The 13939-nt window shown below is 46.2% G+C and overlaps 1 protein-coding gene across 1 annotated transcript in view; it reads right to left on the bottom strand.

The window, feature by feature from the left end:
- LOC132397485 (voltage-gated potassium channel subunit beta-3-like) overlaps window positions 1–6012 on the bottom strand; it is a 47874-nt gene extending 41862 nt beyond the window's left edge. Inside the window, exon 1 of the mRNA XM_059976314.1 lies at window positions 5994–6012. Within this exon, the coding sequence (XP_059832297.1) occupies window positions 5994–6012 (19 nt within the window). The remainder of the gene's footprint in view (window positions 1–5993) is intronic.
- Between the last annotated feature and the right edge of the window lie 7927 nt (window positions 6013–13939).

Below are 13939 nucleotides of genomic sequence, written 5' to 3'. Positions count from 1 at the left end.
ATGGATGGGAATTTTGGATAGGTACAGGGCTGGGAAGTTTGGATATGCACAGGGATGGGAAGGTTGGGTAGGTACATGGATGGGAAGTTTGGATAGGTGGAGGGATGGGTTGTTTGATAGGTACACAGATTGGAAGTTTGGATAGGTACACGGATGGGAAGTTTGGATAGGTACACAGATGGGAAGTTTTGGATAGGTTCAGGAATGGGAGGTTTGGTTAGGTACAGGGATGGGAAGTTTGAATAGGTACGGGAATGGGAAGTTTGGATAGGTAGATGGACGGGAAGTTTGGATAGGTACAGGGATGGTTAGTTTGGATAGATACACGGATGGGAAGTTTGGATAGGTACAGTGATGGGAAGTTTGGATAGGTACAGCGATGGGAAGTTTGGCTGGGTACACGGATGGGATATTTGGATAGTTACAGGGATGGGAAGGTTGGATAGGTACATGGATGGGAAGTTTGGATAGGTGGACGGATGGGAAGTTTGAATAGGGACACGGATTTTTAGTTTGGATAGTTACAGGGATGGGAAGTTTGGAATGGTAGACGGATGGGAAGTTTGGATAGGTACAGGGATGGGTAGTTTGGATAGGTACATGGATGGGAAGTTTGGATAGGTACACGGATGGGAAGTTTTGGATAGGTTCAGGGATGGGAAGTTTGGATAGGTACAGGGATGGGAAGCTTGGATGGGTACGGGGATGGGAAGTTTGGATAGGTAGACGGACGGGAAGTTTGGATAGGTACAGGGATGGTTAGTTTGGATAGTTACACGGATGGGAAGTTTGGATAGGTACAGGGATGGGATGTTCGGATAGGTACAGGGATGGGAAGTTTGGATAGGGGCATGAATGGGAAGGTTGGATAGGTACAGGGATGGGAAGTTTGGATAGGTACAGGGATGGGAAGTTTGGATAGGTGGAGGGATGGGATGTTTGATAGGTACACGGATGGGATGTTTGGATAGGTACAGGGATGGGAAGTTTGGATAGGTACAGGGATGGGAAGTTTGGTTAGGTACACGGATGGGAAGTTTGGATAGGTATATTAATGGGAAGTTTGGATAGGTTCAGTGATGGGAAATTTGGATAGGTACAGGGATGGGAAGTTTGGAGAGGTACACCGATGGGACGTTTGGATAGGTAGACGGACGGGAAGTTTGGATAGGTACAGGGATGGTTGGTTTGGATAGGTACACGGATGGGAAGTTTGGATAGGTACAGGGATGGGAATTTTGGATAGGTAAATCGATGGGAAGGTTGGCTGTGTACAGAGATGGGAAGTTTGGATAGTTACAGGGATGGGAAGTTTGGATAGTTTCAGGGATGGGAAGTGTGGATAGGTACAGAGATGGGAAGTTTGGATAGGTACACGGATGGGAAGTTTGTCTAGGTACACGGATGGGAAGTTTGGATAGGTTCAGGGATTGGAAGTTTGGATAGGTTCAGTGATGGGAAGTTTGGATAGGTACACGAATGGGAAGTTTGGATAGGTACATGGATGGGAATTTTGGATAGGTACAGTGCTGGGAAGTTCAGATAGGTACAGGGATGGGAAGTTTGGATAGGTACAGGGATGGAAAGTTTGGATAGGTACAGGGATGGGAAGTTTGGATAGGTAAAGGGATGGGAAGTTTGGATAGGTACAGGGATGGGAAGTTTGGATAGATGGAGGTATGGGATGTTTGGATAGATGGAGGCATGGGATGTTTGATAGGTACACGGATGGGATGTTTGGATAGGTACAGGGATGGTAAGTTTGGATAGGTACAGGGATGGGAAGTTTGGATAGGTACAGGGATGGGAAGTTTGGATAGATGGAGGTATGGGATGTTTGGAATGATGGAGGTATGGGATGTTTGATAGGTACACGGATGGGATGTTTGGATAGGTACAGGGATGGTAATTTTGGATAGGTACAGGGATGGGAAGTTTGGATAGGTATATGGATGGGAAGTTTGGATTGGTTCAGTGATGGGAAGTTTGCATAGGTTCAGGGATGGGAAGTTTGGATAGGTACAGGGATGGGAAGTTTGGATAGGTACACGTATGGGAAGTTTGGATAGGTACCGGGATGGGAAGTTTGGATAGGTACAGCGATGAGAAGTTTGGATAGGTACAGTGATGTGAATTTTGGATAGGTAAAGCGATGGGAAGTTTGGCTGGGTACACGGATGGGAAGTATGGATAGTTATAGCGATGGGTAGTTTGGCTGGGTACATGGATGGGAATTTTGGAAAGTTACAGGGATGTGAAGTTTGGATAGGTACAGGGATGGGAAGTTTGGATAGGTACAGGGATGGCAAGTTTGGATAGGTACAGGGATGTGAAGTTTGGATAGGTGGAGGGATGGGATGTTTGATAGGTACACCGATGGGAAGTTTGGATAGGTACAGGTATGGTGTTTGGATTGGTACAGGGATGGGAAGTTTGGATAGGAACACGGATGGGAAGCTTGGATAGGTACACAGATGGGAAGTTTGAATAGGTTCAGGGATGTGAAGTTTGGATAGGAACAGGGATGGTTAGTTTGGATAGTTACACGGATGGGAAGTTTGGATAGGTACAGGGATGGGAAGTTCGGATAGGTACAGGGATGGGAAGTTTGGATAGTTGCATGAATGGGAAGGTTGGATAGGTACAGGGATGGGAAGTTTGTATAGGTACAGGGATGGGAAGTTTGGATAGGTACATGGATGGGAAGTTTGGATAGGTGGAGGGATGGGATGTTTGATAGGTACACGGATGGGATGTTTGGATTGGTACTGGGATGGGATGTTTGGATAGGTACACGGATGGGAAGTTTGGATAGGTATATGGATGGGAAGTTTGGATAGGTTCAGTGATGGGAAGTTTGGATAGGTACAGGGATGGGAAATTTGGATAGGTACACGGATGGGAAGTTTGGATAGGTACAGGGATGGTTAGTTTGGATAGGTACACGGATGGGAAGTTTGGATAGGTACACGAATGGGAAGTTTGCATAGGTTCAGGGATGGGAAGTTTGCATCGGTACATGGATGGCAAGTTTGGATAGGTACATGGATGGTTAGTTTGGATAGGTACAGGGATGGGAAGTTTGGATAGGTACACGAATGCGTAGTTTGGGTAGGTACAGTGATGGTTAGTTTGGATAGATACACGGATGGGAAGTTTGGATAGGTGCACGGATGGGAAGTTTGGATAGGTTCAGGGATGGGAAGTTTGGATAGGTATAGGGATGGGAAGTTTGGATGGGTAGACGAATGGGAAGTTTGGATAGGTACAGGGATGATTAGTTTGGATAGGTACACGGATGGGAAGTTTGGATAGGTACAAGGATGGGACGTTTGGATAGGTACAGGGATGGGAAGTTTGGATAGGTACAGCGATGAGCAGTTTGGCTGGGTACACGGATGGCAAGTTTGGATAGTTATGGGGATGGGAAGTTTGTATAGGTACAGGGATGGGAATTTTGGATAGGGACAGAGATTGGAAGTTTGGATACGTACAGGGATTCGAAGTTTGGATAGGTACATGCATGGGAATTTTGGATTGGTACAGGGCTGGGAAGTTTGGATAGGCACAGGGATGGAAGTTTGGATAGGTACATGGATGGGAAGTTTGGATAGGTGGAGGGATGGTTTGTTTGATAGGTACACAGATTGGAAGTTTGGATAGGTACAGGGATGGGAAGTTTGGAATGGTAGATGGATGGGAAGTTTGGATAGGTACAGGTATGGGAAGTTTGGATAGGTACACGGATGGGAAGTTTGGATTGGTACATGGATGGGAAGTTTTGGATAGGTTCAGGGATGGGAAGTTTGGATAGGTACAGGGATGGTAAGTTTGGATAGGTACGGGGATGGGAAGTTTGGTAGGTAGACGGACGGGAAGTTTGGATAGGTACAGGGATGGTTAGTTTGGATAGGTACACGGATGGGAAGTTTGGATAGGTACAGGGATGGGAATATTGGATAGGTACAGCGATGGGAAGGTTGGCTGGGTACACAGATGGGAAGTTTGGATAGTTACAGGGATGGGAATTTTGGATAGTTTCAGGGATGGGAAGTGTGGATAGGTACAGAGATGGGAAGTTTGGATAGGTACACGGATGGGAAGTTTGTCTAGGTACACGGATGGGAAGTTTGGATAGGTTCAGGGATTGGAAGTTTGGATAGGTACAGTGATGGGAAGTTTGGATAGGTACACGAATGGGAAGTTTGGATAGGTACATGGATGGGAATTTTGGATAGGTACAGTGCTGGGAAGTTCAGATAGGTACAGGGATGGGAAGTTTGGATAGGTACAGGGATGGAAAGTTTGGATAGGTACAGGGATGGGAAGTTTGGATAGGTACAGGGATGGGAAGTTTGGATAGGTACAGGGATGTGAAGTTTGGATAGGTACAGGGATGGGAAGTTTGGATAGATGGAGGTATGGGATGTTTGGATAGATGGAGGTATGGGATGTTTGATAGGTACACGGATGGGATGTTTGGATAGGTACAGGGATGGTAAGTTTGGATAGGTACAGGGATGGGAAGTTTGGATAGGTACACGGATGGGAAGTTTGGGTAGGTATATGGATGGGAAGTTTGGATAGGTTCAGTGATGGGAAGTTTGGATAGGTACAGGGATGGGAAGTTTGGATAGGTAAAGCGATGGGAAGTTTGGCTGGGTACACGAATGGGAAGTATGGATAGTTATAGCGATGGGAAGTTTGGCTGGGTACATGGAAGGGAATTTTGGAAAGTTACAGGGATGTGAAGTTTGGATAGGTACAGGGATGGAAAGTTTGGATAGGTACAGGGATGGGAAGTTTGGATAGATGGAGGTATGGGATGTTTGGATAGATGGAGGTATGGGATGTTTGATAGGTACACGGATGGCATGTTTGGATAGGTACAGGGATGGTAAGTTTGGATAGGTACAGGGAATGGAAGTTTGGATAGGTACACGGATGGGAAGTTTGGATAGGTATATGGATGGGAAGTTTGGATAGGTTCAGTGATGGGAAGTTTGGATAGGTACAGGGATGGGAAGTTTGGATAGGTACACGAATGGGAAGTTTGCATAGGGACACTGATGGGAAGTTTGGATAGGTACAGCGATGGGAAGTTTGGATAGGTAAAGCGATGGGAAGTTTGGCTGGGTACACGGATGGGAAGTATGGATAGTTATAGCGATGGGAAGTTTGGCTGGGTACATGGATGGGAATTTTGGAAAGTTACAGGGATGTGAAGTTTGGATGGGTACAGGGATGTGAAATTTGGATAGGTACAGGGATGTGAAGTTTGGATAGGTACAGGGATGTGAAGTTTGGATAGGTGGAGGGATGGGATGTTTGATAGGCACAGGGATGGGAAGTTTGGATAGGTACATGGATGGGAATTTTGGATTGGTTCAGGGATGGGTAGTTTGGATAGTTACAGGGATGGGAAGTTTGGATAGGTACAGGGATGGGAAGTTTGGATTGGTACAGGGATGGGAAGTTTGGATAGGTACAGGGACGGAAAGTTTGGATAGGGATACGTATGGGAAGTTTGGAGGGATTTAGTCTGTGTTGCCTTATTACGATTTTGCTCTTCATCATTAGCCTGCACTGCATACTTTTCAGTTGCTTTTACATTTTATTCTGCATTTTATTACTGTTTTACTTTTTCCCGCTCAATGCAGTGAGTAATGACTTCATCTGCATAAGCAGTCAGCAAACTTTATCTGTATCTCGCTACATGTAACAATAATAAACCAATATCAATGCCAACAGATTGGAAGGGAGCAGCATGGACTCGCTAAGCTGAAGGGCCTGATTGTGTGCTGTGAATCCCTTACCCTATCGTTTGTGTTGTGCCTTTACCAGATGCAGGACTCCCCAGCTCCCACTTGTCGAGGATGAGTGAAGCCGTGTGGGCGAGAGTTGATGCAACTGACGAGCAAGCAGCCCGAAGGGATGGGAAGGCTCTCTCCGCACTGCTGAATTCTTTCAGCTATTCCTGTTCCTTCTCCCACTGCTTGGATCCCGTCCCATTGTTGCTCAACATCCCTCTGTGAGTTACGATTGCCTGGAAATCAGTCATAAATGGAAATAGTGTGACCCTGTGCCTGTGCGAGACAGGCTCTCCCTATTTAAAGTAACAGTCACCGTGCCCAGTTTCACTGATATGCGGTGCCTCCCAAACGTCCAGGCACCAACTCCTCTGCAGTCAGATCCCCTGGATCTGTACGTATGTCCCAGGAGGTGAGTCACACTTCGTTATGGGAGGGGCATTTGGCCCATCCTTTCTGTACTGGCTGTCAGTGCAATTCCATTCCTCCACAAACTTTCCTCTAATCTTTTTTGAGTTTTTTACTTGAAATGCCTTTGCACTGATGAAATCACTGGATACATTGTAGAGCTGTCAGGAGGCTGAGAAAAGTAATTGTCGGTAATTTGAAGAAAGTTTAGGAGAGGAGTCAGAGAGTAGTGATGTGTCTGGAGCGGACTGTCGGGGTGGTGCTAGAGACAGACACACCTGGAACACTTACAGTAAATAACATGGATGTACCAAAAATGGAGGGTTATATAGGAGGGAATGGTTAGATTGATCATTGAGTGGGTTAAGACGTTAGCACAACATTGTGGGCTGAAGGGGCTGTACTGTCCTGTCATGTTCTATGTTTTATTCCTTATTCATTAATCAATGCACAGAGAGAATAGTGATATTTCACATCTTATAATCAATCTTAAAACAAAGGCAGGAGCACCCAAAGAAACCCAAAGTCACAGGGAGAACTTTCAAACTCCACACACACACACACTCACACACACACACACACACACACACACACACACACACACACACACACACACACACACACACACAGACACACACACACACACACACACACACACACACACACACCCCCCCCACACACACACACACACACACACAGACACACACACCCCCCCCCACACACACACACACACACACACACACACACACATAGACACACACATAAACATATGGACATGCATGCTTACACACATACACACACACATACACACACACATTCACGTGCACACACACTTACACTGAGAGACATATATACACGCATAGAGCATGCACACTCATACATGCACTCACACACACAGGCACACCCATACACACACACTCTCACACTCACAGACACACATGCATGCACACACACAGAAACACAGATAAACACACAAACATACACACATGCTCACAGATAAACACATTCATGCAACACAGACATACACACACACAAATACACATACATACACACACAGAGATAATCAAGGACACATTTGCAGATACACAGACACACACACACACACACACATAGAGTCGGGGATTGAACCCAGGTTTCTGATCTGGGAGGCTGTGACTGTGCCAACTGGTGTGTCCAGTGAGACTGGCCCTTGGCCTGCACTGGTCACCTCACCTGTCTGCAGACCTTGACAGAAGAGTTTGTGGGAGATCCATGCAGATTCCACCTCCTCTTCATCATACTTTGAGGAATTATTCCTCCTGACTCATTCTCTCTGTACCCCAGTTGTTCCCAGGATGTTTATTCCCCCATAATTTATCAGGAAAACAAAAAGGCCTTTCCATGCCAATCCAACTTCATTCACAGTTTCATTAGTTCATGGAGAACCTGGGGGTATTTAACTGCTTCTAATTCTTGACTCATGTGACTCTCAGTTACAGCTATGTGTTCATTCTGTTGGAAACATGGCTCCAGGGTACTGCCCCTGAAACGATCATCCAGCTACAGGCTTTCATCTCGTTTTGGGCCAACAGAAATCCCCCGACCTTTGGCAAGACCCGTGGAGGAGGACTATGTGTCTCTGTTAGTAAGAATGGGTGTGTGAACGCTGACAGCTCACTGTTCACCTCTGGTGGAGTTGTTAATGGGGGAGTGGGAGTTATTGACCGAGGGAGCTCACTGCCATTGTGATTGTGGATGTATTCATTCCCTGTGCTAATGCCGAGGACACTCTCTGATGCCATCAGCAACCTCCAAGCCGCGCACCCGTTATTGTTAGACCACAAGACCATAAGATGTAGGACAGCTTCAGAATAGAGGGGCAACCAATTAGAACAGAGATGAGGAGGAAGTTCTGTGGTGAATCTGTGAAATTTATTTCCACAGGTGGCTGTGGAGGCCGAATCATTGGGTATATTTAAGCCGAAGGTTGATAGATTTTTGATTAGTCAGGGCATGAGGGAATATGGGGAGAAGGCAGGAGGTTGAGGCAGAGTTGGGGTCACATTAAGTCCTAACTTCCTGCTTTCCAGTTTGCTTATCCCACTGGAAATCAGAGCACTGCTGATGTTTCTGCACTCTGCTCTGTCCTGTCCCCCCTGGAGACGGGTGCCTCGCGGTCCAGAATGCTGCTTATTGACTTATTGGCGTTTAATACGATCATCGCTCAGAGGTGACGGGTAAACTGCCCCCGTTGGGTCTCAACATCTCTCTCGGTGACTGGGTCTTGGACTTCGGATGAAAGGCCATAGTTGGTCGCGATATCTCCGGGCCCATCATGTTGAGCACTGGCGCTCCCCATGTACAGCCCCCTGCTGTTCACACCACTGGCACACGCAGGCACTACTAGATCCAGTTCAAACAGATTCGCAGATGACGCAACAGTGGCTGACCTCGTCAACGACGATGACAAGACGACGTACAGAGAGAGGTAGAGCTGCCGGTAGAATGGAGCAAGCGCAACAACCTGATCTTATCGTGGACAAGGTTAAAGAGATGGTTGTGGACCTCCCCATTCTAACCAATTTTACAGCAGCGTCCTGACCCGCTGCGTCACCATGACACGGGAATTCCACCAAGAGGATCATCGGGGTCTCCGCTCCACCCATCCGAGATACTTACCCTTCGCACTGACACACCATCCAGCAATCTCTTCGCCCGAGGTACTAAGGCCAGGACTGGAAACAGCTTCTTCTCCCAGAACTCCCTGCTGCCACTCAGGTCTCATCACTGTGAAGCGCCAGTGCTTACCTTTTAATTTGTGCATTAATTCTCAATATTATTCCTCTGGAATGTATATTATTACTTGCTAATTTGTTTCTGGTAATATTGCTGTATGTGTTATGTGTGCGAGTTATCTGTACTGATTGCGCTGTTGGTCTGGAGGAACATTGTGTCACTTGGTTGGATACGTGCATGTGTAGAGCTGAGTGACAGTAAACAGAACTTGAATTATGCAGTGGGTGTTGCTGCTGCTTCACTGTGCCAGTGACCTGGGTTCGATTCTGACCTCTGGCACTGTGTGTGTGTGCACGCGCATGTGCGCTCTCCCTGTGCCTGTTGCATTGGTTTCCACTGGGTGTTCCAGTTTCTGCCCACATCCCAACGACTTGCAGGGTTGGTGGGTTAATTGCCCCCTAGCGTGTGGGTAAGGGGTGGAAGCTGGGGGAGTTGGGGGGGATGTTGGGGGAAATGGTAAAAAAGTGAGGAAGTGAGATTGTTCTGATAGCTAGCATTAACTTAATGGGCTGAATGGCAAGAGGAGATATGAGGGAACTTTTCCTAGTGATCCAGATGGGCATCGAATGCCAACTGGAGATCTTTCCCCATGATCCAGATGAGCATCGACTCGATAGGCCGAATGCCAACTGCAGATCTTTCCCAGTGATCCGGGTAATAACTTACTGACAATGGAATAGTTTTAAGGTTAAGGGTGATTTTGTTTCAATTCGGATTTCCTAATGGATCAAACGGAGGGACCCCCCCGTCCCCACAGTGGGACTCGCAAAGTCCTGTCCTGTCCACTGCCACACTGCTCTCTCTGTCTCCTCATATCCCACACCTCCCGACTGTCTCCACACCTCTCCAGTCACAACCCCCCCCCCCATTTCTTCCTCAGCCCAGGTTCTCAGTCCCTCAGGATTTTTACCTCAGTCCTCTGGTGCTCCCCCAACTCCTTCCTCCATCCTTCCCTCCCACTCCCCACTACCATGCCTCTCAGCTCACTCAACCCATTACTGGACCCTTTGGACCAACTGTCAGCTAAAAATGTCTCGCCCCACAACCCCACCGGAACCCCCCTTCCCCCCCACCACCCCCCCAGCCTTCAGCCTCTGAGTTCCAGGCCTCGTCATCCAGGGAACACAACTAAATTGACATTAGGACCTCAGTGAGTTCATAATGAGGCTTTTCACCCCATCAGTTCTGTACTGAATTCTGACTCCTATCCACCTCTATGTTTCTCTGTGATCTGCAACTTACTTTAAACTGCCCAACAACTCCCTTTTGATCCTCACCTGGGGCAATAGGCAGTGACCAAGGAACTCATGGGACAACCATCTATTTCTGGTGATTCTGATCCCTCAGATACAGTTCTCTGCAGCAGCTCAATAAATCACCTTCCAATGCTCTGCCTGGAATCTTTATTTATTCCAAAAATAATCGTTACTGTAAATTGGTAGATTGGTTTATGACTGTCACACTTTGTTTTACATGCTGTTAAAGTAGAGCGATTTTATTACAATCGTACATTGAGGAAGTTCAAGGGAAAGGTAACAGAGTGCAGAATAGAGTGTTACAGTTACAGAGAAAGTGCAGAGCAGCAGACTATAATGTGCAAAGCCATAATGAGGTAGGCTGTGAGGTCAGGAGTCCACCTGTCATCAGCCCTGAGGGCTTCTGTAGCTTGTTAGGCTTCTCTCAAGTGCTTGTATTTACTAATTGTTAGAGCTGGTCAGCCTCGTCCTTTCTGCTTAATCTGGTCTGTTCATTATGACTGGCGTGGGTTTCCCACGTTCTATGATTATTTAAAGTGGATTCCTCGTCTATTTGTGGAGAATGATGTGTCTCACAGTGTCGCTCAGTTGTGCCTCCAGTACTCTGCTGGTATTCATATCTCTAGCCCTTCGTGGGGCATCTGCTGTTCCTCCGCACCTGGGTCAGGTTGTCACTGGAGCTCACCGTGAAAGTCTGCTGTCGTCTGCTCTTGGGTCGAGCCATTGCCAGTGCACACTGTGACAGAGTCTGACGTTCCTCCGCACTTGGGTCCAGTCCTTCCAGTGGCCACCATGAAACCACCTTAGTGAACAAGGGCAAACACGAGGAAATCTGCAGATGCTGGAAATTCAAACAACAACACACACAAAATGCTGGTGGAGCACAGCAGGCCAGGCAGCATCTATAGGGAGAAGCACTGTCGATGTTTTGGGCCGAGACCCTTCGTCAGGACTAACTGAAAGGAAAGATAGTAAGAGATTTGAAAGTCCTGACGAAGGGTTTCGACCCGAAACGTTGACTGCTTCTTTGAACGGATGCTGCCCGACCTGCTGAGTTCATCCAGCTTGTTTGTACATTTTGATTTGACCACAGCATCTGCAGTGTACTTTGTGTTTACTGGCCTGCTGTGTTCCACCAGCATTTTGTGTGTGTTATTGAACAAGGGGATCACTTAAGGGTCTCATTACAGTGGTAGAAACCTTTGAGACTGTTGATATGTATTGTCAGACTCCTGTATCTCCTGTATGTCCAGGGTGGGTGAGTCTTTGATTATGTTGGCTGCTTTACTGCGGCGGTGAGAAGCGAAGGCAGAGTCCATGGAGGGGAGATGAGTTTTCATGATGTGCTGAGCTGCGTCCGGAACTCTCTGCAGTTTTGGGAAGAGTAGTTACTATACAAAGCCCTTATGCTTCCAGATAGGATGTTTCTCTCTTAATTTCAGAAGTAGAGTTTATTCATAATGTAAATATACATACAAAACTATACTCATACACTCATGGTCCAGTAGTGTGGTGTAGTAGTCTAACGAGCACCTGCTTGTGAATGCAAATATCTAATTCGCCAATCATGTGGCAGCAACTCAAGGCATAAAAGCACACAGGCATGGTCAAGAGATTCAGTTGTTTTCCAGACCAAACATCAGAATGGGGAAGAAATGTGACCTGAGTGACTTTGACCGTGGAATGATTGTTGGCGTCGGACAGTGGGGTTTGACTATCTCCGCAACTGTGGATTTCCTGGGATTTTCACGCACGTCAGTCTCTGGAGTTTGCAGTGAATAGTGTAAAAAACAAACAAACAAAAAGCACCCAGTGAGTTGCAGTTCTGTGGGTGAGGATGCCTTGTTAATGAGAGAGGTCAGAGGAGAATGGCCAGACTGGTTCAAGCGGACAGGACGTTGACAGTAACTCAGGTAGTAGAACAGAGTGTGCTGAAGAGCATCTCTGAATGCACCACATGTCGAACCCTGCAGTGGATGGCCTAGAGCAGTGGAAGGCCACACTGGGTTCCACTCCGGAGCCAGTGAAGTGGCCACTGGGTGTAAGTGGCTAGTGTAAAAGGGGACAAACCTTTAGCTTCCTGAGAAAGCAGAGCTGCTGTGAGCTTTCCCGGCTGTGGAATCGATATGATGGGACCAGCACAGGTCATTAATGATGTTCACTCCTTGGAATGTGACACTCGTAAACCCCTCAACTATAGCATCACTGTGTAAGCAGTCAGTGATGAGCTTTTGTGCATTGCCAACATTGAGGGAGAGGTGATTGTCAGGGCATCATGTCACTAAGGCTCTCTCTTCTGTACTCTGACTCACCATTGAGATATGGCCCACTGTGTTGTTAACATCTGAAAACTTATAGACTGAGTCTGAGTGGAATCTGGCCAGCAGTCAGGAGTCGATGATGGTGCTATGGATGCAGCCTAGTGGGACATCGAGGATAATCGGGGCAGAGGTGTTGCTGCCCATCCTTAATGTCTGTGGTCTGGTGATTGGAAGGACCCTGTTACAGGGAAATTGCTGGGAAATATGGTTCTGAAGGCAGTCAATACAGTGGATTTTGGTTAATTGAGTCGCTTGCTTAACTGGGACAGGCAACCTTTGCCAAACAGTCACATGAACTTGTGTGGCTGTTAGACACTGTTCCGTACCTGGAGATAATAGTTTTTAAATAGCATCAGCTATACATGCTTGCGTTCAAATGGCAGTGAATTTTGTCTCTGATGTTTGACGAGAAATAAGCAATAAGACAATTCAGAACTGCTTCTTCTCACTGAGGTTTCAGGCATTCAGGCCTGGAGCTGCCAGAAATGGGTGGGAGTGAAAATTAAACAATTTCATTACTTCAACAAGTTACAAACTACGAAGAATTGAACATATTGACAATCATCTTAAATGTTGCAATGAAAGTAAAGGTTTGGAGGAGGCAATGGTCAGAAGTATTATATAAAGGCAGTTCATTAACTACACTAGGTGTCTGCAATGATTTTGTTCATTCACAGTTAATCAAAATAACACAGCGGCATACATTGATAACTATTAGGAACTAATACACAGTTTTATAGTACTGTAGAAATACTAATAGCATTCTAATTTGTTCTGCATTTCATGTAAATCCTTAATTTGGTACTCATTTAAGCAGTAGATTGTCTTTTTTGTACCTTTTTAACTATTTCCATGGAAGTTTGAAACTTTGGCTAATTGGGGTAGCCATTGAATTTGGCCAAAAAGTACAAGACCCAATATGTCCCAATTAACCAAAATCCAGTGTGTGCACACACATCCTGTGGTTCTGTATTTGCGGTATATATACACATATATTCACACATACAGTACCTATAAAAAGTATTCACCCCATCCCTTGGAAGCTTTCATGCTTTATTGTATTACAACATTGAATCACGATGGATTTTCTTTGGCCTTTCTCTTTGACACTGATCAACAGAAAAGAATCTTTCATGTCACAATGATCTATAAAATGATCTAAATTAATTAAAAATAAAGAACACAAGATAATTGATTGCAGAAGTGTTAATGCCCTTCAAGTCAGTACTTAGCAGATGCGCCTTTGGCAGCAATTACAGGCTTTGGTCTGTGTGGATAGGTCTCTGTCAGCTTTGCATATCTGGACACTGCAATTTCCCCCCATGCTTCTTTACCAAACTGCTTGAGCTCTGTCACATTGCATGGTGAT

Source organism: Hypanus sabinus, chromosome 7 (assembly GCF_030144855.1).
Source record: "Hypanus sabinus isolate sHypSab1 chromosome 7, sHypSab1.hap1, whole genome shotgun sequence".
Classification (NCBI taxonomy): Eukaryota; Metazoa; Chordata; class Chondrichthyes; order Myliobatiformes; family Dasyatidae; genus Hypanus; species Hypanus sabinus.
The sequence above is the reverse complement of the archived record's forward strand: the minus strand, read 5'-3'. Positions and strand labels throughout refer to the sequence as shown.